This window comes from Aspergillus neoniger, assembly GCF_003184625.1.
Source record: "Aspergillus neoniger CBS 115656 unplaced genomic scaffold BO87scaffold_6, whole genome shotgun sequence".
In the NCBI taxonomy this organism is placed as follows: Eukaryota; Fungi; Ascomycota; class Eurotiomycetes; order Eurotiales; family Aspergillaceae; genus Aspergillus; species Aspergillus neoniger.
In genome coordinates this window covers 412,378-434,806 of record NW_020291134.1, presented here as the reverse complement: position 1 = coordinate 434,806, position 22,429 = coordinate 412,378, and the positions used below count along the sequence as shown (strand labels likewise).

At 50.8% G+C, this 22,429-nt stretch overlaps 9 protein-coding genes across 9 annotated transcripts; 5 read left to right on the top strand and 4 right to left on the bottom strand.

Moving 5' to 3' along the window:
- The first annotated feature begins 119 nt into the window (after positions 1 to 119).
- BO87DRAFT_404447 (guanine nucleotide exchange factor MON1) lies at positions 120 to 2,612 on the top strand. Its single transcript, XM_025625857.1, has 5 exons — positions 120 to 904; positions 962 to 1,824; positions 1,886 to 2,067; positions 2,144 to 2,378; positions 2,439 to 2,612. The coding sequence occupies exons 1-5, from the start codon at positions 286 to 288 to the stop codon at positions 2,445 to 2,447; spliced, it is 1,908 nt and encodes a 635-aa protein (XP_025482863.1). The 5' UTR covers positions 120 to 285; the 3' UTR covers positions 2,448 to 2,612.
- On the bottom strand, positions 2,493 to 4,612 carry BO87DRAFT_373773 (proline iminopeptidase). Its single transcript, XM_025622630.1, has 9 exons — positions 4,433 to 4,612; positions 4,126 to 4,370; positions 3,828 to 4,072; positions 3,680 to 3,765; positions 3,463 to 3,627; positions 3,389 to 3,409; positions 3,197 to 3,335; positions 3,037 to 3,133; positions 2,493 to 2,968 (listed from the first exon to the last, which is right to left on the bottom strand). The coding sequence occupies exons 1-9, from the start codon at positions 4,473 to 4,475 to the stop codon at positions 2,657 to 2,659; spliced, it is 1,353 nt and encodes a 450-aa protein (XP_025482862.1). The 5' UTR covers positions 4,476 to 4,612; the 3' UTR covers positions 2,493 to 2,656.
- Positions 4,613 to 4,907: 295 nt separating this feature from the next.
- BO87DRAFT_373771 (pyridoxal phosphate-dependent decarboxylase family protein) lies at positions 4,908 to 6,864 on the top strand. The gene has a single exon (XM_025622629.1). The coding sequence runs from the start codon at positions 5,170 to 5,172 to the stop codon at positions 6,682 to 6,684; it is 1,515 nt and encodes a 504-aa protein (XP_025482861.1). The 5' UTR covers positions 4,908 to 5,169; the 3' UTR covers positions 6,685 to 6,864.
- Positions 6,865 to 7,102: 238 nt separating this feature from the next.
- Positions 7,103 to 8,612, top strand: BO87DRAFT_423004 (Zn(II)2Cys6 transcription factor domain-containing protein; the record flags this gene model as incomplete). The annotated part of the gene is made up of 2 exons (XM_025627144.1): positions 7,103 to 7,162; positions 7,221 to 8,612. The coding sequence occupies 2 exons, from the start codon at positions 7,103 to 7,105 to the stop codon at positions 8,610 to 8,612; spliced, it is 1,452 nt and encodes a 483-aa protein (XP_025482860.1).
- Positions 8,613 to 8,644: 32 nt separating this feature from the next.
- On the bottom strand, positions 8,645 to 9,756 carry BO87DRAFT_301301 (aldo/keto reductase family protein; the record flags this gene model as incomplete). Its single annotated transcript, XM_025619159.1, has 2 exons — positions 8,645 to 9,588; positions 9,705 to 9,756. 2 exons carry the CDS (start codon positions 9,754 to 9,756, stop codon positions 8,645 to 8,647), a joined length of 996 nt encoding a protein of 331 aa, XP_025482859.1.
- Positions 9,757 to 10,477: 721 nt separating this feature from the next.
- On the bottom strand, positions 10,478 to 12,833 carry BO87DRAFT_206133 (putative Kelch repeats protein). The gene is made up of 3 exons (XM_025618593.1): positions 12,199 to 12,833; positions 11,993 to 12,138; positions 10,478 to 11,939 (listed from the first exon to the last, which is right to left on the bottom strand). Exons 1-3 carry the CDS (start codon positions 12,641 to 12,643, stop codon positions 10,515 to 10,517), a joined length of 2,016 nt encoding a protein of 671 aa, XP_025482858.1. The 5' UTR covers positions 12,644 to 12,833; the 3' UTR covers positions 10,478 to 10,514.
- A 580-nt stretch (positions 12,834 to 13,413) lies between these two features.
- BO87DRAFT_456436 (RecQ family helicase MusN) lies at positions 13,414 to 18,494 on the top strand. Its single transcript, XM_025628726.1, has 4 exons — positions 13,414 to 13,887; positions 13,948 to 17,573; positions 17,627 to 17,705; positions 17,754 to 18,494. The coding sequence occupies exons 1-4, from the start codon at positions 13,464 to 13,466 to the stop codon at positions 18,272 to 18,274; spliced, it is 4,650 nt and encodes a 1,549-aa protein (XP_025482857.1). The 5' UTR covers positions 13,414 to 13,463; the 3' UTR covers positions 18,275 to 18,494.
- Positions 18,455 to 19,702, bottom strand: BO87DRAFT_352574 (uncharacterized protein). The gene is made up of 2 exons (XM_025621193.1): positions 19,454 to 19,702; positions 18,455 to 19,377 (listed from the first exon to the last, which is right to left on the bottom strand). Exons 1-2 carry the CDS (start codon positions 19,637 to 19,639, stop codon positions 18,514 to 18,516), a joined length of 1,050 nt encoding a protein of 349 aa, XP_025482856.1. The 5' UTR covers positions 19,640 to 19,702; the 3' UTR covers positions 18,455 to 18,513.
- Positions 19,703 to 20,465: 763 nt separating this feature from the next.
- Positions 20,466 to 22,377, top strand: BO87DRAFT_206113 (telomere maintenance protein PBP2). The gene is made up of 3 exons (XM_025618592.1): positions 20,466 to 21,161; positions 21,220 to 22,105; positions 22,171 to 22,377. The coding sequence occupies exons 1-3, from the start codon at positions 20,664 to 20,666 to the stop codon at positions 22,191 to 22,193; spliced, it is 1,407 nt and encodes a 468-aa protein (XP_025482855.1). The 5' UTR covers positions 20,466 to 20,663; the 3' UTR covers positions 22,194 to 22,377.
- The last annotated feature ends 52 nt before the right edge of the window (positions 22,378 to 22,429 follow it).

Sequence of the window (22,429 nt, the reverse complement as noted above, 5' to 3'; positions counted from 1 at the left end):
ATCTGGCGTTGACCCGCCCGCCTTTGGGGAGCTCCGCCGGGAGGCTCCATCTTCTTCCTTCCCTTCGGTCGCTCAATCTAAACTATGCTTGTTTCCTCCTCCTCCCGCCGCTGTCGCATCGCGGCCTTGCAATCCCCACCATGCGACATATTCTTCTTCATTTCTATGGCGTCTGTGGACTTATTCTCCAGAGCTAAGATATTCGTCTTCGCTACGAACTCGATTTCTAAATGATCCCAGCTAGAACGCGGCTGAGGCAACTCCCGGTGCGCGCGAGCTGAGAGTATGGATTCGACGGACCCCGGTCCGTCGCAGGACACCCCCGATCATGGCATTACGCAAGCGCCGACTCCCCGAGACGACGACACCCCATTGTCCGAACAAGCGACTACGGGATCTACAGAATCTACTGGCGTTGACCACAGCACCGTTCTCGATGAACGGCCACCGCCTCTTCCCCCGCGCCCAGGCACATTGAATCTGTTGGACGAAGGAGGGGCATCTCTTCGGGTACCGCGGCAGCCTGCACAACCAGCCCTCCAGTCCAGGGCTACAACGGCGGTATCTCTCCCAGATGTTGCTTCGCAAGATACAGGAAAAGATACTTTGGCTGTGCGCAATTTACAAGGCGCACTGAAGGCTAAAGCCAGCCTCAGCCACTTAGCCAGCCCAAGAGGAAGCGAAGCTGGCGATACTGCTAGTATCAGGAGCACAATACCTCAAGGAGATCTAGGCGATGTCGATAATGTCTTCGGTGACTTTCTGGCAACGGAGCCTGGTCTTATCCGCCAGCCTAACACGGGACTCTTGCAATTCCCGGAGTTCCAAGCTGACGACGTAGAAGACGACTTTGCCTCGGAGTTCGAGCCAGTGGGAGACGTTGGCCAAGAAGGGGAGAACGAAGGTATGCATAGTTCGCAAATGATGGACCTTGCATTCGCTAACCAAGAAACCCGTGCAGAACTGGTTCTGGAAAATTGGAAGTCGAAACGCAAACACTACATTATCCTTTCAGCTGCTGGCAAACCGATATGGACGCGACATGGTGACGGTGGTCTGATATCGACCTATGTTGGCGTCATTCAGACTATCATCTCGTTCTATGAAGATTCCAAAGACCGCCTAAGCAGTTTCTCTGCCGGTGATACCAAGTTCGTGGTGGTTAACAAGGGGCCTTTGTACCTGGCTGCGATCAGTCGCATGCTGGAGAGTGAAACGCAGCTCAAACTTCAGTTGGAAGCCCTATACATGCAAATCTTGTCTACTTTGACCCTTCCATCCTTAACCCACCTCTTCTCCATCCGCCCTTCTACCGACCTCAAGCGGCCCCTCCAAGGCTCTGAGACGCTTCTGTCCACGTTAGCCGACAGCTTTACGAAAGGCTCCCCATCCACACTACTTTCAGCATTAGAATGTCTCAAGATCCGCAAATCTCATAGGCAAGCGATCAATAACACTCTCCTAAAGACCAAGGTCAACGGCCTTCTCTATGGCTTGGTCGTCGCAGGTGGTCGGCTTGTCAGTGTTGTCCGGCCTAAGAAGCATTCTCTGCATCCCGGCGATCTGCAGCTGCTTTTCAACATGATCTTCGAAGCCGAAGCTGTTAAAGCTGGTGGTGGCGAGAGCTGGATTCCCGTGTGCCTACCAGGCTTCAACAGCAGTGGGTACCTCTACATGTATGTCAGCTTCCTCGATCTCCGAGAGGACTTTGGCAATACTGCCGACGATACAACCACGAAAGAGGAGTCTGTTGCTATCATCCTGATAAGCGCCAATAAGGAAAGCTTCTTCGAGTTGCAAGGCATGCGCGATGCATTCGTCGAGGTTTGTGACCATACCTCTTATGAAACATGCCAGCAGGCTAACCTAGTACCCTAAATCACAGCAATTAGAGAAGAATGGCAGTCTCAAAATCATCAGAGAAGCCGTTGACAAGGGCCGCCCCAGCACAACAGACATAGTTCCAGGGACCGTCCTGCACCACTTCCTTTACAAGTCACGGGCCAACGTACAATTCACCATGTCCGCGTATGACCCCGAATTTGCCTCGGTATCCCGACGTCGCAGGTACGCACAACCCTTGATTCTCGCTTCCGACGACTATGTCATTATGTCTAGATACTGACGATGGCACTTTCTCTAGGCTGATGTCCACCTACAATAACCTACATGCAAGCATCCATGCTAAGCACACCCATGTCAAGATCCACCACTGTGTCTCACAATCCTCGAGCTCATTTGCATGGGTGACACCGGTGTTCGAATTCTATTGCGTTGCAAATGCAAATGCAAACCGCAATGCATTGGCGCAGAGCGCAAGCAAGATAATAGACTGGGTGCATCAAGAAGAGGAGAGACTTTTCATTATTGGCGGTGCGGTGAGTTAGGCAGCGGCTCCTTATCCCACTTGATGACAGTGACTAACAATCGGGTACCAGGTATTTTAAGTAATTCCTGTCCTTGCATCAATAGAGGTATATACAGCTTTCCTTGAAATATGTTCTGGTCAAAGACCTCTAGTACAAACACGCCAAGGTGCATCAGATATCATCTCAAGCTAAGGCTACATAAGACTTTCCTATATGACCAAGATACACCTCATGCATCTATACACAGTACCATGCATATCATGATCCAGTAACCAAAATCCATCTCTCTAATCAATAGTATCCTCCCTCAGAGCGAACAGCTGCTGAATAAGCTCATCCGACTTGCTGCGAATGGCATTATGATACATAACATTCGTGATGAACTGCTTAGCACCCTTGATCTTGGCCGCGGTATTCTGCGCATGATCAAAGTGGACATACATATCGTCTATGTATGTGGCCGCGTAGACAGGAACCTCGTTCCGTGCTAACTGGGCTTCATCATAAAGCGCCGGCCAGTCATCCGTCGAGGCGAGGATGTCGGCTGCATCTCGAACCTGGCTGAGTTCAGTGTAGGAGTCGAACATATCTTTGTAGACCTGTGTTTGTGCGAGTTAGTGTTGTTGATTAGGTTGATGGTCGGAGTAAGATATCTGGGGGTACTTGCCATTTCACCAGTGAAGAGGATCGCAGACTTGTTGGCGTCGATTTGGAAGTCCGGGTTGGAGGCGCGTAGTCTATCTGCGGACCAGTTGGAGGGTTTCCTGTCATGGCGATGTTTTTAGCTCGTGCAAATATTGGTGGGGTAATTGTTGGTAGTGACTCACCCCTGGCAGTAGATAGCCTCATGCAGAATAGCGTAGATGATGTTGTTGTCCATGCCGCCGAAACTGTCAATAGAGGTGAGCGTGGGATGGGTGAGGAAGCCGAAGACGTCTAGGTCGTTCCAGGCACGTAGCACGAGATCTTTGCCGTGTTAGTGAGGGTTAAAGGTATTAAGTAATTCTGGGACCCTTTACCATGGATGCTGTCAAGACCACCTGTGGGATGTTAGTAAGAAGGGCCAGAGAATAATCGCTTTAGAGATTCTTACCGTGCATGCCAAAGAGGATGCCCATTTGCTGGAATCGCTCCGGGGTCAGTGTTCCTGTAGGCAGAGCGACCTCGTTGTCTTTCAGGTATTGGATAATTTGCTTGACTCTTTCGACGTCTTCGGGGAACTTGGCGTAGTATGCCTTGTTCCTTTCGATGACCTTTTCTGTACGGTTTTAGTTCATCATGCACTAAATGGACCAAAGTAGATTGCTTACCGTATGTACGTGCATACACAGGGTCGGGGTTATCAACGAGAGGAGGAAGTCCACCACAGATAAAAGCCTCAGCGAGACCTTCTGGGCTTGTAGTAGAATAGCTAGTTAGTATTCGGCTGAGACCATCATGAGACGGGGCTAGACATACAACATGGAAAGATAGGTCACGGCGCAGAAACCACCAAAGCTTTGGCCAATGATGCTCCATTTCCGCTTGTCCTCGGGGTAATCGGTCATCAGACAACGACGAACAGCCTCGCAGTCACGCACAATGTTGTCTGCGCGGAAGTTCTTCATGTACTCTGCTTGTTTGATGGCATTGCCTTGCCGAGCAAGGGTGCCCGCTGTGACGGTGGAACTGAGACCGGTGCCACGTTGATCGAGGAACAAGACCTATTTGGTGAGTAAGGGGCATTTAGATAATACTGCTTGGTGGGATTATGTACCTGATAACCCTTTTCGAGGACTGTTCCAATCCAGCCATACTCTTGCGGGGGGCGGCATCCCATTCCAGGGCCACCCTGCAAGTACACCAGGAACGGCAACTGCTTGTCGTCCTTGGGGGTCTCACTTGGCTCAGCAGGCGTTACCAGACGACGTACACTGCGGGCAAACAGTCTCAGAGTGCCATCATTGGGCTTGTTGTAATTGAGAGGCACATCGAAGAACAATTCAGCCACCCGGAGCCTGCCTGGATAACCCCACCTGTCATTAGCGTTGACATTTTTCCCTAACTCGGAAAGCCATACGTACCGGGAATATTATGGAAGCGCCGATCGATCAACTTGGCAGCCATTGTCGTGGCACTCTTAGCTATGGGGACTATGGGATTGCGGATGTCTTGAATTGCCTACGAAGCGAATTGAGGTGGTGTGACGGGCAGATGGGCAGATGGGTCCAACTGCCGCCGGCGGAGGTCTGCCATTTACTAGCCTCCGCTTTGGGAGAAGCTGTAAACTGTAACGGTATCTTCTCTTCACAATACGGTATGCTGAGCCGTGATTAAGCTTCCCGTCAAAATCACTCCTTTTAGTACTAGGAATTGTTCGTTCTCCACCATTTCTTATGCAGTTTCGCGCTTCGGAGATAACCGCACCTATCATTTGCTTCCTGCACAACTGAAGTCAGACACTACTAGCGCTGACGCCGAGGCATTGCAATAGTGCTGCCTACTTGCTGCTCTAAATGCCCCATAACGCTGTTTTAGTGACTAGCACTGTCAGACCCAGTCTTGGAGATCCTTGCAGCATATTTGACGACTCTGCTCCATACAGCAAGTCCAGCCGGTACTGTATTCTGAGTCACGCTCATCAACCCGGCTACTATTCACGTCCACTTACAGGATATACTACAAGACGATTTTCTTACCAGTATAAGACTGGAGCTGGATATATCCACAATAAATCACTGTATCAGCCAAGTCCGTCACTTTCATCCTTTGTTGTATACCCAATTCAGTCGTTGACTGATTTCAGGACACAACGCTCGCAATGGACCTAAGAGATATTGAAGGAACCTCCCAAGAGCAGGGCCAATTACATCAGAAGCTATGGGAGCTTAACCAAACATATACACCAGGGAACGTATTGCCTAGTGCTAGTGACTTGTCGCGAGCCAGATCATCTCTACCAAAGTCTCTCCCTGTTGAAGGAACGGGATTCGAAAGTGCCACCCAACATATCCTTAATGACTTGGTTCCAGCCTTCAACCGCAGCAGCATAAGTCCTAATTATTACGGATTTGTCACCGGAGGTGTTACCCCGGCAGCCCTATTTGCAGACAATCTGGTCACAGCTTATGATCAGAATGTTCAAGTGCACCTTGCAGAGCATTCTATATCGACAGACGTCGAAACCACTGCTCTCGGTCTGCTTGCCGATCTTCTAAAATTGGATCGGCACAACTGGAATAACGGAACGTTTACCACTGGGGCCACGGCCAGCAATGTTCATGGATTGGCTTGCGGGAGGGAGTTTATCCTCCGCGCTGCTGCCAAGAAGAGTGGAGTCGATATTGAAAGCGTTGGTGAATATGGCTTGTTCGAAGTCATTCAAGCTACTGGAATCTCTGGTGTCCAGATTCTCTCAACTATGCCTCACTCTTCGTTGGCAAAGGCCGCTGGAATCCTTGGCATAGGTCGTGCCAACGTTAAGAGCATTTGTCGGAAAAATCATTACCTTCAGATCGATTTTGAACGACTTGAAGCAGAGCTGAAAACCAATAAGGCGAGTATCGTCGCTGTCTCCTGTGGAGAGGTCAATACTGGACACTTTGCGACGTCAAGCTTGGCTGAAATGAAAAGCCTGCGTAGCCTCTGTGACAAGTACGGAGCCTGGCTTCATGTCGATGGTGCCTTTGGAATCTTTGGCCGGATATTGAACGCTGCCGAATTCTCTTCTATATCAAAGGGTTGCGAAGGTATGGAGCTAGCAGACTCCATCGCAGGTGACGCTCACAAATTCCTCAACGTGCCATATGACTGTGGCTTTGTCCTTTGTCGCCATCCTGGTGAGGCTGAGAAGGTTTTTCTAAACGCAAATGCGGCCTACTTGTCTGGGGGGCAGTCTGGAGCGCTCTCAATACCTTCTCCACTAAACATCGGTATGGAAAATTCGAGACGGTTTAGAGCGCTGCCGGTGTATGCCTCACTATTGGCATATGGCCAGGTTGGGTATCAGGAGATGCTACAGAAGCAAGTCCGGCTTAGTCGAATGATCGCAGGCTGGATATTCGATCATCCTAAGTACAATGCTTTGCCAGAGTTGGCAAGCAAGGATGAGTTGCAAGACCAGACCTACATCATAGTGCTGTTCAGTGCAAAGGACGACGAGTTGAACGACAACTTAACCAAGAAGATAAATGCGACTTCTAAGCTTTTTGTGTCTGGAACCTCCTGGCAAGGAAGACCGGCTTGTCGCATCGCAATCTCAAACTGGAGGGTGGAAGAAGAAAGGGACTTTGCACTTGTGACAGATGTCTTGGACAACGTGGCTGGAAGAGTATAGAGATATGACACGGTTGGGCTTATGCTTGATGTCTGCTTTCATGGTACAATTTAATCTTAATATATACTAGCTATGCTTGTAATTGGAGGTTGAGGTTGTTTCACTTCATCGCTTTTGCAGACTTAGTGACATTTACCAGATATTACTAAACACCCCAGTTGTGCAATGAGTACTTTGTTTACCATTACCCGATGGAAGACCAATTAGAATTTCGCCACATAGTAGTTCGTACGTACTATTCGTCTTTGCTCTCCAATGTCTTTTTGCCCATTGTTAGATTCCATGGATGGCGATGCGATGACTAATCTGACATGATCATCTGCGAGACAAATGCTCCGGCTCTTCTCTCCTTCATAAGCCTGCTGGTAACCCGGCAGCCTGGTGCCGTAATGATAAGGTTTTCTTTGCATCAGTCATAATGGTATATCGCGGGAGGCCTTCCAAATCGTGCCGGGAGTGCCGCAAACGAGATATCAAAGTATGATGATTCCTACTCTTCGACTTCATGACTGAGCCAGGCTCACACCTCTCACTAGTGCGATAAAAAAGAAGATGGCTGCTCCCAGTGTTCCCGCGCTGGCCTAACATGCTCTGGTTACCAGAAGTCAACAGATTTGTTGATACTTGATGAGACCTCTGCTACGGCTGGGAGAGTACTGAGGAAGCGCTCTTTAGATCATCCAGTTTCTTCAGGGCCTCTATCAACGAACCTTCTCCCGACAGTATTACAACGCGCAAAACACCTATATATCTCGCAATATGTGCAAGGCACACCTGCAACGGGCATATACTCATATATGCAGGTCTTTTACCCATCCAAGTCAGACGACTATCCTCTTCTCGAAACCATGATCAATGCGCTTTTCATGGCCACGTTCTCGTCGCTGCAGGGATATCCCCCAGCTCTCTATCATGCTCGAAACAGCTATGGATCAGCTCTGTCTTTGACTCGAAAAGCGATCCAGTCACGAAAAGAAGCTTTGTTGGATAGGACTCTATTCTCGGTGTTGCTCATGAGTATATTTGAACGCCTCGCCGACGTAGAAAAACGAGGGTTATGCATTCGCAACGGACATCTAAAAGGTGCCATTGAGCTGATGGCCTTGAGGGGGAATGGCCAATTTACAGACGATGGGGGCGCTAAGATGTTTTTGCATCTAACCGAGCTTGTTGTTCTTGATTGCCTTGCCAATGAAGCTGATATTCCACTTCAATTCTTAGCATTGCGACAGCAAGCTCTTGAAGCCGGTGCAGACACATCGTCACCAAGGTGGAGATTCTTGGAAATCATGATGCGTTATGCACAGTTGGATCATACCGCGAAATCTTCCATTTCTGCGGAAGGCGTCATTTATCAAGCCAAGGCACTTGACGAAGATCTTGATCGATTGTCTAAATATCTGCCTTCTTTCTTCTCGAGAAGGCAGAGCCCTGAACCCCCAAGCATTTCGTCAACCAAGCCGGACATATATCCTGACTTTAATACACAGAGGTGCTGGAACAACATCCGGGTTCTCCGTATTCAGCTACTGAAACTCATACGCGAGCAATATGCTCGGGTGTTAGGAAATTCCGCCAATGATTCCTGGGCCATGGCCGAACTTCATGAGTCTATCTGCCGAATGCATTCCCTTGCTACAGACATGTGCCTCTCCATACCTGGTACAGGGGCTAACAGCAGGCTTCCTTATGAGGTCTCCAATATCCAATCGGCAACACTCTTGTTTCATCTATATGTGGCCAAAGAAGTTTTTGCAAAGCCAGCTCAATCGAGGCTGTATATTCATGAGCGATTACAATTCGTGAAAGAGAAGCAAGCTCCTTCACAGCATAAGACACTGGATTATTTGCTACATGATGGTTATCAAATGCCGCGAAACACTTGGAAGATGTGGCTTTCAATAGGAAGAGAGGATTTTTCTATCTGATTCCGGGGTCGTTCCACGTGCATTTGCCCGGCCTAGTACTCGTTCAGCTTCATTGCCGCAGGCGGAAACCTCTCCCCTGCGACTGGATACTTCTCCTGAAGGACTGCAATCTGTGCAAGGTCATCATCAGTCAAGTCGACATCCTTCACGTTCTCAATAACCCTGGATACAGATCTCGCACCCGCAACCGGGACAAAAAGCGGCATTCCAGGCTTTCTGCTCTGCGCTTTAACCCACGACAAAGCCAACTGAGCCGGGGTGCACCCCTTCACAACCGCAATCTTCTCCAATTCATCAACAAGCAGACGGTTCTTCGCAAGATTATCGGCCTGGAATCGAGGAAAGAACCGATGATGATCGTGCGCCGGCAAGTCATCAGGGCTTTTAATCGCGCCAGTCAACATCCCCGCTCCCAGCGGTGTGTGCGCTATGATGGGGATACCAAGCTCCGCGCACGTTTCTGCGACACCATTACGGAAAACATCCATAGCCCATATGCTCACCTCCGCCTCCAGCATATCAATCTTCGCAACGCTCGCCGCACGGCGAATAGTCTCGGCTTTTACCTCCGACAGTTGAATACCTCCAATCTTACCCTCCTCCTTCAACTCAGCTAGTGCCTTGATGCTCTCTTCAACTGGAACATTGGGATCAACTCTCGCACAGCCGAAAATGTCGATTTTCTTCTTGCCGTTCAGAATCTTCAGGGCGTTGTCCACGAAGCCGCGAAGTCCGGCGGGAGAGCAGTCCATAGCGAAGGTCTTCATGCTCGCAACGCCGGACTTGATCGAAAGGACTACCTTGTCTGCGTCCTCAGGATAAGCTGTGAAGTAGCGATTCATGAGGTACAATGAGTTGTTTTCGGGTGTCCCGTAGAAGTCTGCTCCGTTCCATACATTGACGCCAGCTGCCAGCGCTGCCTTGAGGACCTTGAATGCTTGTTCATCTGGTGTCACGTCGTCCGACAGGGTGAAACCTGCGGTATGCTTTTATTAATATAGGAGCTTTTCCAATGAGAGCTCAAGTGCCAGACAAGCCCCTAGACCAAACTAAACACAAAAAGCAAAGAGAAGGGAACGAGGGAGGACTCACGCATAAGCCCCAACCCGTTCTGGGTTATTTCCTTTCCAGCGAGGAACGGCATCGCTAGTAACTAGTAATGAAAAATCAAGTTCGGCCAGATGTATTAACAAGATGAGAAATAGTATCCAATGACGGTTGAAGACAAAGCAGGCTAACGGGTCACTGTATAGTACAATTATAGTATCCAGTAAAGGGAAACCGCGCAGCCAAACTACTCTCTTTGGTGCTATTGTAACAACCAAACCCCTCATTATTGTATAATAACCACCCTTTATATACCCGCGATTTCTCAGCCATCAGATTCTACGACTTCCGGAGATAATTTGCGTGTAAGTCCCTCCATCCCCGGCGTTTACGAGTAAAGTCCGGGAGCAATGCCGTCATTACCAGTTGGTTACCCGATTAGGTTTAGTGGAATGGAGAGCCATCGGGTTGGACATGTAAATTGTTCTTGTTGATATGCAGATGCGGTGAATTGTTTTGTCTAAGTTGGATTGAATGAATGATCTAGGTGCTTAATTTGCACACTGTCATTGTGGTGTCGATAGTCTGGTGTTATTTGTGGACTGGGTGCTTGGGTTAGGCCCAGGTTCAGGAAATAAGTTGTTGCCGTTCCTCTAATGTATATTTCTGTCCATAAAGATAATACTACTCAAACTGTGTTAGATAACTTCGCATTGCTGACACTGAAAGGACTAGACCCAAGCACATGTCCAGTAAAAGTCAACACAGATGAAGGGTACTAGTTCGTGAGAATTCGTAAAAGCGATACGAAAAAGCCAAAAACGTTTTAATCTAACTATCCAAGGTATATGTTTATCACCTGCGTCTTCCAGCACCGCCAACATTGTCACCCCGATCAGCAATGCTAACAACCTCTCCAATACCAGCTTCTTCCTGCTCATCCTCCAGAGCCATGACTTCTTCTCTGCTATCCCACCACTTCTCTTCCGCCATGTTAAATGCATCCTTCCGCAGCTCCTTGATGTTCTTCTCCGTGGCGATGCCCTTCTCTTTCAATGTCTCCAACAGGATACGCTGCCAGTCCTCGCCTGTGCGGCTAAAGTAGTCACGCAAACTTTCAAACGGACGAGGCAGAGGTCTGCTGTCCTGCACAGATGGCTCACCCTCTTGCTCCTCCACTTCCAGGTTCTCCATCTCCTGGGTGACAGAAGGCACGGTTACTTCCGTGGGGGCAGGAGAACCAGTGTCCAGCGACATCGCGTCCTCCTCTTCCTCCTCGTCTTCGAGATCCTCCTCTTCATCGTCATCCATCTCTTCGTCGCTGTCTGCTTCGTTGAGAAGGTGCCAGTTGGCGGGCTCGTTGTAGAAGATCTCCTTGACGCCATCGAGCTTGACGAGATCAATCGAGTACATGTCGTTGAAAGTGAATTCCCGATCTCCCTTCTCGAAAGTACCGCCAAAGATGTACAAGGTATCATCTTGAACGGCCAATTGCGCGTTGAATCGCTGGTGAGGCATCTCGAAGCGCACGATCGCAGGCTTCGCTGGCTCCTCAGGCTCTTCTTCCTTGGGTGTCTCCGGCTGCAGGTCATCGTCCTCCTCGCGGCGAATACCCTTCTTAGCCTCAAGCGCCTTCAAATTCTGCAGAAGCTCCTCCTCATCAGCCTTACTGCGGTCCTTAGACTTCATCTGGTTAGCGAGCTGCTTCTTGCCTGGCGCTCTGGGCCGGCGGAGCGTCAAGGGGAAGAAACGGTTCCGGTCGGTGTTCCAGGCGAACATGGTGTCGAAGAATTCACTGTCAATGCCTTCCTCACTCAATTCGACATCGTGGACACCACCGAACATGATACCACGTCCCTTGTGATATGCCATCGTAGCACCGGCACGGGGAGGGTTGGGAGAGTTGGCGGGCTTCTTCCGGCGCTCCCAGCGGACGGTGGGCGCAGCGTTGGCAGGAGCTTCAGGGCCCGGGGGAGTAACCCGGAGGAACCAGGTGTCCTGGTGCACCATGGGCTTCATGGTCATGCGCTGAGGACCACCCTTGACGGGCTTGCCGTTGATTCCTGTGGCCGCTTTCACACGGGAGTATCCACCGTAGAGAACGGCACCGCTTTCGTGCGGCAGGAAGGAGAAAGAAGACCGGGGATCGGGCTTCTGGGATGCGGTTGGGAGCGTGGGGTTGAACCATGTGTACTTGGAGCAGTCGTAGATCCACATGTCTTGGAGATACTTGGTTTGTTGCGAGGTGTCCTGGAATCCACCAAAGAGGATAATGTAGTTCTGCTTTTTGGTTAGTTTCAATTTAGATTTCCTGGACAGGATAAAGTACAGACCTTGTAGTAAGTCATTCTGTGACCACTTCTGGCCGGGGGACCCTTGCCCTTGGAATCCAGACGGGTCCATTCCCTTGTCGAGGGATCAAGGTGCCAGAAGTCGTTGTAGTGATAGAAGGTACCCTGCTTGGGGGAAGAGAACTCTCCTGTTCCGAATATCAGTACACTGGAAAATATTACAGGCTTGGTCTGAGCCATATACTTACCACCGAACAGGTAGACACCTCCCGTGTTGCCACCACGACACCAAGCATGTCCACTGCGAGGGAGTGGACTATTAGGACTGGTGACTTCCCTCCACTCCGCGCGGTCGATATTGTAGACGAAGAGGTTATTGAAGAAAGTGGCAAGATTTCCATCAAAGTACTCTCCACCAAAGACCAGCAGTTCATTGCGATTGGAAGGAGAAGCCAGAACAGTTGCAGATGACCGAGGTGTCGGCGGTCCTCCCACAACCTCAGTGACCTTCATGAACTTCGCTTGTTCCTCAGCATATTGCGCAAGGATGGCGTCCAAGTCGGCATCTTCGACATCACTGTCGGCATCCTTGTTCTTGCCTTTGCCCTTCTTCTCCTTCTGAGCAGCCTTCTTGTTCTGTTTTGCTGCTACACGCTCCTTGTGCTCGGCGGACTTCTTGTTCTTCTTGCCCATGGTGGATGAGCTTGAAAGATACGGTGTGGACTTTTGGACTCTTTTGTGGTTTCTATGAGACCGAGGGGATGATGTGGAGCTTGAATGTTCACTTCAATTATCACCCTCTTATCGGTGGAGTTATGGAGTTGATATTCTATTTACTACAGATTCTCTCCATTCAGCGCGGGGTTTTTCTGGGCCCAGAAAAAAATGTCGGCATGAAGCCCCTCTTATTTTACCGTGTAAAACGGATACCATGATCTATGAGTGACCAGGCTCTCATGTATAATTGGGAGTACAGGAGGCCGAATAAAGCACATACACACATAGCATATATGTCATAAGTGCTTATTGAACCGAATTAATGACTCCAGCATCGCCTGTGCGTCTTATGCCCATATGCTATGGTGTTATGCGATGATGATGTTTTCACGGTCTGGTATTGAAATATGTTATCATAGAAGATCATTCAGCGTCATAAGTCAGACTGACAACAGCCAATGCTGTATAATGTCCTCTGATACTATGCGACTATTGCAATATTGCGGCAATCTTGTGAGGCATATCGTCGCATGCCATTGCCTTGACACCAACGATGCTACTCAGCCTCGAAGAGGGTAAGTAATACCGAGTATCATTATTGGGAGTGGCATGAATTATCTATGTCCTCACCGCCCACGTGATGACGCGCCGGAACGCGTCCAGACAAGGCCGTGGATTAACCGGACTGAAAGCAAATGAATAGACTACTAGTTGCTCGGCAGCTAGTCTAGACGCCCTTTGTGATTGTTATGTTGCGACTCGTCAATGAAAATCATGCTCACAAGCATACGGCCTTATGACTAAAAACAATTTAGCAGCCCACCTCAAATGGCTGTTGCAGCAGGGCCCTGCGCTATACCCCTCCTTATCTCCGTCCGCGCACGAGTATCACAATAACACTGCCGACCGAAATCAACCTACTGCGCCGGTGCCACCAGCGGGGGCCTTAGCGCACCAGCCAGAGGATATCACCATCGCGATCAATGATTTACAACCAGAAGCCAAACCAGCAGACACGGGCCATGTGGACGGAAAAGCGGAGGTAGATTCGGACGAAGAAATGGCGCGATTGCTTCTTACTCCGGCCTCCGCACGCAAGCCGCGGATGCTGAGTCTATCAAAGGACGCTGGCGCACCCACTCCGAAGCCTCTCAAAAGTAGCCAGTCTGTCAATTCGCCCTCTAAGGGAAGAGAGAATGGCCTGGGCAGAGTTATCAAAGGTATAGTGAAATGGCGCGCCTGTCGTTTTTGCGGATTTTCTAACAACTTACTCCAAATAGACAAGCAGAGTCCCCGGTCTCCATTGCGCAGCCCTAAGGCGTCTTTCCTGACACCATTTGGATCGAAGCGGCCATTGAACGCAAATTCACCGCTCTTCGATTCCGACATTGATACGATTGACTTGACTGGCGACTTGAATCAGACCACGCTTTCGTCTGATACTTTCGATGGGTTCGAGGAACCGCAACGATTGTGGACCGAAGACGCTGCATCCCGGAGAGAGCCTCTCGAAAAGCGTGGAAAGAAGCGAAAGAGCGACGAATATGTGTCAGACCTTGTTTCGCCCCGAAAGAACGGCTTGAAATCGCGCTCGCCATTGAAGGCTGCTGAGCCTACGAAGACTCCCCGTTCTACCTCGACGCGTCTTCAGCCCGGAAAATCACCTCGCACGACCAGGAAGGACACTATACCCCGAGCTGATGATCCATCGGGCCTTCCTCCGCTTTCACAGAGTTCTCGCTTGGGTCATGTTATCGCTGACTCCGATGACGACGACGGAGATGAGAATCTGTTCGATGACTGGGTTCCTGATGGAGTCGGCCCAACATTGAACTCCAATGAATCACTCTACCCGATCCTACCTAATCAAGATAGCTCAGATGAGCACGCAGCTCCTAGCCCTGCGAGAAAGAAGAGTCGTGCTTCCCCACGGGCGTCGGATGCTATGGATATCGTCCCCTCCAGTGTTCGTCCATCTAGGAAGGACACCCGCATCAGTCCTAGTCCAGTCACTCATGTGCCTTCTACTACCGATTCTCCCAGCTCTCAGCCTCAGAACGAAGATGTGGCCAAGTTCTTGAGTCTTTCAGCAGACTCTCTTGAAGGAGCCATTGCAACCCTGAAGAGCACTCTTACGAAGAATTCTGAAATAGTGTATGAGCGAGCAATGAAGGGAGAACTTGCACCTGACTTGATCGCTGAAAACAAGACCCTTACGGATAGGATCGAAGCGATTGGTTTGCTCAAGCAGCAAAGGACTACCTATCAGACATATGATACGAAGAGGAACATGCTCAAGAAAAGACTCATGCAGGTTATAACACAGGGCGGCGATCCGTCCGATATGCCAGAACTTGTGGAAAGTCGAGAAGCAACAACTCAGCTGCAAAGGGCTGAATCAGATATACAACATCTGCTAGCACGATCTAGGTTGCTGTCTATTCCATCACTGGATGCCCGCCCACTTCGTTACAAGCCAGACCATCCGACCCCTTTGTCGCGCCCATCGTCTTTGTCAATCAGTGCAATGGATGACACAGTAATTTCGGGCGCCTCCTCGCGATCGAATGCACGGTCAACAGTAGGCTACAACCACTCTCGTTCTGACATATCCACTCGGGTATCAGATCTGTCTTTCAAGAACACGAATGGGACCTCGAGTCTTAGGGCTTTTAACTACGATGACCCGACGACACTGGATGACGATGATGCTTTTACTCGAACTATGGGCTCCCCCACGCTACCTGCAGAAGAAGCGGATGAATTCGACTTAGATGACGAAGACATGCTGGAAGCTGCCGGGTTCCTTGATGAAGATCATGCATTCGCAACCGACAACCACGGGCTTCAGAACCGCAAGGTGTTTGCTGAAACTTCCGGAAATGTTTCGCGCACTCCCCTATCACAACCAAAGTCCCAGGGCCATAACGCCCTCTGGAACCAGCATCCATGGTCCAAGGACGTCAGAAATGCGCTGAAAGATCGGTTTCATCTTCGTGGGTTCCGCCTCAATCAACTCGAGGCCATTGATGCGACGCTGAGCGGAAAAGACACATTCGTTCTGATGCCTACTGGAGGAGGCAAGTCTCTATGCTATCAACTACCCTCTGTTGTCACTTCAGGCTCCACAAGAGGAGTAACAATCGTGATATCCCCCTTGCTCAGTCTGATGCAGGATCAAGTCTCGCATCTGAACAAGTTGAATATCAAGGCTTACTTGTTAAACGGGGAGACTCCGAAGGAGCAACGGCAATGGATTCTCAGTACGCTATCAGGCTTCTCGGCGGAGGAAGATATCGAATTGTTATACATCACCCCGGAAATGGTCAACAAAAGCCAGGCGATTACGAAAAGCTTGGATAAGCTCAATCGCAGTCGGAAGCTTGCTCGCATCGTGATCGATGAGGCGCATTGTGTCAGTCAGTGGGGACATGATTTTCGCCCTGACTATAAAGAACTGGGAGAACTCAGGAATCAGTTACCCGGAGTACCAATGATGGCGCTAACTGCGACAGCCACCGAGAACGTCAAAGTGGATGTTATCCACAACCTAAAGATGGAAGGTTGTGAAGTGTTCTCTCAGAGTTTCAACAGGCCAAACTTGACGTACGAAGTACGGATCAAAAAGAAGGGAACGGAGGTTCTGGCCAGCATAGCCGATACTATAAAGACCTCCTACGCAAACAAATCCGGCATAGTCTATTGCCTGTCGCGCAAGACATGCGAAAAGGTCGCGAGCGGTCTCCGGGATGACTATCGCATTAAAGCAGAACACTACCACGCCGGCATGGATTCAGGAGAACGTGCGAAAATTCAACAGGCTTGGCAAGCTGGAAGGACTCACGTTATAGTGGCGACGATCGCGTTCGGAATGGGCATCGACAAACCTGATGTGCGTTTTGTGATCCATCACAGCATCCCCAAGAGTCTGGAGGGATATTATCAGGAGACAGGACGGGCTGGCCGAGATGGCAAGCGGTCTGGCTGCTACCTCTATTACTGCTACAAGGACTCGAGTACTATATCCAGCATGATCGACAAGGGCGAGGGCAGCAAGCAACAGAAGAATCGGCAGCGGCAGATGCTCCACAACGTCGTACAATACTGTGAAAACAGAAGCGACTGTAGGCGAGTACAAATTCTTGCCTACTTCAACGAATATTTCCGCCGGCAAGACTGCAATGCCTCATGTGATAATTGCAAGTCCGACTCTGTCTTCGAGCTCCATGACTTTTCACAGTACGCTGCCTCTGCAATCAAGGTTGTTCGGCACTTCCAAAGCATCGAAGACAAGGTTACCTTGTCGTACTGTGTGAACATCTTCCGGGGAAGTGTGAAGAGATTCAGGTCTCCACAACACCGGCAGGCCCCTGGCTATGGCGACGGTTCGGACCTAGAGCTGGGTGAAGCAGAACGGTTGTTCCATAGACTTTTGGGCGAGGGAGCTCTTGTTGAAGAGAATGTTGTCAACGGTAGTAAATTTGCCATTCAATATATCAAGGTGGGACGGCGTGCCGCTGACTTCGAGAGTGGGCGGTGCAAACTGAAGCTTGACGTGCGAGTCTCGCCGAATGGAAAGGCCAAGAAGTCCACTATGGGATCACGAGCTGATGGCGGCAACAAAGAGTATCAACCGCAATCTACAAACGTCTCGTCCCCTGTACAGGCGGCAAACCAACGCCGCCTGTCTCGGTTCCGTTACCAAGGAGGTGCAGGCGACACCACGGATGATGACGCAGACAGTGATGGGTTCGAAAGAATCCGAATCGCCGGCAAGCCAGCACAAGAGAAGAGGCGTACTCCTGGGCCGCCAATCACCCAAGATCGCCGATTTGAGCAGTTGGACCCTCTACACAAAGCGGTTGCGGAGGATTTCATGGTCTATGCCAAGAACTATTGCCAGGATGTAAGTGAACGTTCATATCGATGGTTCCATATAAGTCTCTAATAGCCAAACAGCTGGTCATGCAGAAAGGCCTCCGCAACCAACCGTTTACTGACAGCGTCCTGCGCGAGATGGTCATCGTCTTCCCCAAAGGTGAGAACCCTTTCATGATAAGTATGAGCAGAACTAACTCATGTTCAGATATGGCGGAACTTGCCACAATTCCTGGTATCGATCGGGATAAGGTGAACCGATACGGAGGCCAGATCCTGAAGCTCGTGCGCGACACGCAGCGCCGTTATGCAGAGTTGAAGAAAGAGCAAGATGACGCTGATGGGGTGGTTCCGGATCCCAACCACCACAACGTTATTAACCTTACCAGCACCGAGGACGAGTTCAGCGATGGCGGAATCTTTACTGATCATCCTTCTACCTTCAACGTGGACGAGACTTTGTCTAGTCGCTATTTCTCTACCCAGCACACCGCTGACCTCGACTCTGACGAGGAGGATGAGGGCCCTGGAAAGTTAAGTAGACCCCGGGCTCGGAAGCGTCAAACAACCAAACGCCCTCGCCGTCAAAATGCCGCCCCTAGGTCCAGGGCAAAATCGACGGGAGCCCGCAGAAAATCCGGTGATCGTGCTGACAACCGCTCCTCTGCCCCTCGGAAAGCGACCAAAGCGAAACCCTCAACTAGTCGAATAGGGATGATGCCCATCTAATGGCTATCGGAGTGCCGAAAATTTCGGCTTTGTGATGAATTTTATGGTATATGCAGTGGCACTTACGGGCGTTGATTCCTTAATGCATGTATAGGCGTTATGCTAATGGGGATATCAAATGCTGGCATGATGACTGTATTAGGCGCTTGGCTTCTTTTTGACAGAATATATACAGCCTTCCTTCTTTTCATTATACTCTAATAAGCTATGTAACATACGGTGACTCATCATGCAATCATTCAATCGTCTAATGAGCGTCCAAAATCAATCAGTCTCAACCGTCGCGCATCACGAGGATGAAACTGGGCGACTTTAGCTCTAACCAAAAACCGCGAGGCGGCCGATTCTCGGGGCAGATCGATATAGGAGGATCCTGCCTCCAACAAAGCATCAAGTAGATTGCGCATCTCCAAAGCTGCAGCCTCTCGGCGATTAGCTGGTTGATTATCCCCTTGCCCAGACTGGCGCGGGAGAATCTCGTCGATTCGGCGCTGTCCAGCATCCGGATTCGCTGCCTCTGGATTTTTAGGCTTCTTCGGTTTTCCATGGCTCGTATAGCCTAGTTGCAAGGTCGCATCCGAGACCTGGGCGGCGTCACCCACCGTGGGGCCGCCGAGGGCTTCGGCAGCAAGCATGGACGCGAGGGTTTCGTCCACAAAGTTATAGAGGGCAGTCTTCATCTCCTCTGTTGATTGGTCAAGCTCTTTCTGCTTTTCTTCTTCTTGCGCCGCTAGTTCACGCGCTAGCTGGGAAGCGGTCTTCTTCTCCTTGGTCGTCTTCTCGCTGCTTATGGTCTGGATCCGCTTTCGCAGACCATCCCGGATCACTTGAGCGTCTCGGAGATTCGCCTCCTCTGATTTCAAACGCTGATGGTTGGATGAGAGATTTTCTGCCGTCATGGAGACAGACACCTTGGTTTCTTTGACAAGACGCGATGTCTCTTCGAGTGCTAACAAAGAAGGTAAGGGGGAGCCTGAGGCTGGGAACTCGGTCTCTGATTTCAGAAGCGAGTCGTAGGCTCTCTTGGCTCTCTGTACTTGGGCTACGCGCGACCAAGTATCTGTGCCTATTTTGGAGAGATCGAAGGAGTTGACCTCGCGCAGCTGGGCGATGTGTTAGATGTTGGGTTACATGTTTGGGATGTATACAGGGGAGAGTTCTCCAGGGGTGGGTACATACCCTACGCAGGTCATCTTCTTGGCGTTTGACTTGATCTTGAAGTTCTTTTAGAGTCTCGTCCAATTTTCTATTGTACGCCTGTAGAACTGCTGGACTGATTTCTTGGTTCTGGTAGAAGTCCTCGGCGCGTTGACGCTTCTCTGCGAAACGCTGGACTTTTTCGACGGTTTCCTGTGACACATCCATTGCAAATTGGTTTGAGTAAATTAAATGAATGCACCTCTAATTTTAGTCCTCGCTATGCATCCAGTTGTCTCACAAGCCAACTAAACGAGGGGATTTGTATAGACGAATGAGGGATTGGCAGGTGTTTTGCAGGCCGGGAACACGTGAGGGATGTTCCGGAAAGGGGATAGCGCGGAAAGAGCCAGGATGCGCGACTGAACCTCAACTCAACCTTAACGTCGCTTCTCCCTCTTCGTCCTTCACCGCGACAAGCTCGACTTCCTTCACCCATCCACTTCCCCTCTTATCCCCCTTTTGATCATCGCGCGTTTACTCGCCACCTCTATTTTTAACCTGTCGCTGTCGTCTCATCGACCTCTCGTCTCTCCCACGTCTGCTATTTCAGCGTACTTGGGGTGATCGTGTAGAAGACCCGCCCGTCCTCAACGTCTCTCGACCCACGTCGCGTCTTCCAAAGGCAAGAAAAAGGATAGTTTGGGCGTCGGATACTGCTAAAAAGGCCTCGTTTTACTTCTCGTTTTCTTTTTACTCCTCTCCCTTCACGCTTCCCTCCGCCTTCCAACCCATTCGGACCCTGAGCACATCTTCGTCCACCGTCCAGCACCCAATCTCTCCTGCCCTCGTGCCCGACCCGATTGGTTTCCATTTTTCCTTCTTCCCTCTACCTTGCACTGGTTCACTCTGAAGCTTTCTCGCTCCAAGTCCAACCTCCAAGGCCTCGTGGCAACCCCAGACCTTTTCACACTTTCCTCGTCGGCTCTCCTTTCACAGCATTACTTCCCGCACTGTGCACGAGTTCACCAATCTTCCCACATCCTTCCAAGCACCAGAATTCCCTCTCCATCCGATCGCCAGCACCAGCAAGTTTTATTGGGAACTCCTGGTGTACATAGTCGATCAAATAAAGCTGCAGTGAAAAGAAAAGAAGAGCTGTTCTGAAAAGAAGTGAAATCTCACTTGGACACGTCCTGCGTAAGTGAAGCAAGCACAGAAATACACGCACAGTTTAGGCAAGCAAATCATCATGTCTGCCTCTCCGTCTGCGTTGCAATCGACCAAGCGTCCCTTGGAGGACCCTTCCTCTCCCTCCGGTCCTAATGACCAGCCGGAAGCCAAGCGTCCTGCGTTGGACAAAGTAGTAAAGGGCGATGAGTCCGAGGCGTATGCCGATGTGAAGACGGATGCGCCGGCTGCGACTGCTGATGGCCAGGGCGACACCGTGGTCCCCGATGCTCCTAACTCCAAGGGCGCTCAGGAGACACAACCCATCCAGTCGACGGCCTCTCACGCCGAGTCGACCGGTGCCCAATCCGAGCAACACCGTCCCCAGGATGAGTCTAGCTGGATTCACATCCGGGCTGTAATCTCCAGCCAGGAGGCTGCCACCGTCATCGGTAAGGGTGGGGAGAACGTATCCCAGATCCGTCGTCTGTCCGGCGCCAAGTGCACCGTCAGCGATTACTCCCGTGGTGCCGTCGAGCGTATCTTGACCGTTAGCGGCCCCCAGGATGCTGCTGCGAAGGTGAGTTTGAACACGATACAGTTCGGTTTCTTTTTATGTCTGCTAACCCGGATGCTAGGCCTTCGGTCTTATCATTCGTACCTTGAACAACGAGCCCCTTGATGCCCCTTCTACTGCCCAATCCAAGACATACCCCTTGCGTTTGTTGATTCCCCATATTCTCATTGGCTCGATCATTGGCAAGGGTGGGAGCCGTATTCGAGAGATCCAGGACGCCTCTGGTGCACGTCTCAACGCTTCTGATGCCTGCCTTCCCCTGTCCACTGAACGGTCCCTTGTTATCCTCGGTGTTGCTGACGCAGTGCACATCGCTACTTACTACGTTGCCGTGACTCTCGTCGAGCAGCTGACAGAACGCTTCGGTGGCCCCGCCGCCTCGGCCTATGCCACTCGCAGCGGCGGTCCGGCTGGCGCTGTGCCCGGCGGCATGCAGGTTGTGCCGTACGTGCCTCAGCCCGCTGGTGGACAGTACGGCCATCCCGACACCTTCAAGCGTCACCACCCTCACCCCAACCGCGGCGCAGCCGGCGGATATGGTGTTCCCTACCTCCAGGGCCCCGCCGCGCAAACTCCTGTAGCCCAGCCCTCGATGCCCTACGGCGCTACTCCCCACACCCCGTATGCCGGCGCTGGTCCCCACCAGCCCGCGCCCTATGGTGCGCCTCAGGCGGCCGCCGCACAGGCTCGTGGTGGGCCGACGCCTGCCGCTCCCGTCGGCGGTGTCATGCCCGGCCAGCCACTGACTCAGCAGATCTACATCCCCAACGACATGGTTGGCGCCATCATCGGAAAGGGAGGAGCCAAGATCAACGAGATCCGGCACCTGAGTGGCAGTGTTATCAAGATCAACGAACCCCAGGAGAACAGCAACGAGCGTCTGGTCACGATCACCGGTACCCAGGAGTGCAACCAGATGGCGCTCTACATGCTCTACTCGAGACTTGGTTAGTATCCCTCCATTGCATCTCACCCCATATATGACAAGTGACCAATTCTAACGATCCCACAGAAAGCGAGAAGCATCGGATCTAGGCTAAGTAAATTCATTCTGTTTCTGTTCCCACCGACGAATCGGTTTGCTTGCTGTCTTTTTGCTTTGCGACAACTCCCAAAAGTCGTCGTCCGTTCTTATCCCGGTGGCTCTGATGGTTTGGTTTGGGTTTTCGTCTCTATATTCTTTTGTTTCTTTCGGGGGTCTGCGCGTTTTGCTTCTTTATTACCCTCAATTTCTTTTGTGTGTACTGTATTTATTTGGAAAAGCGCTGTCC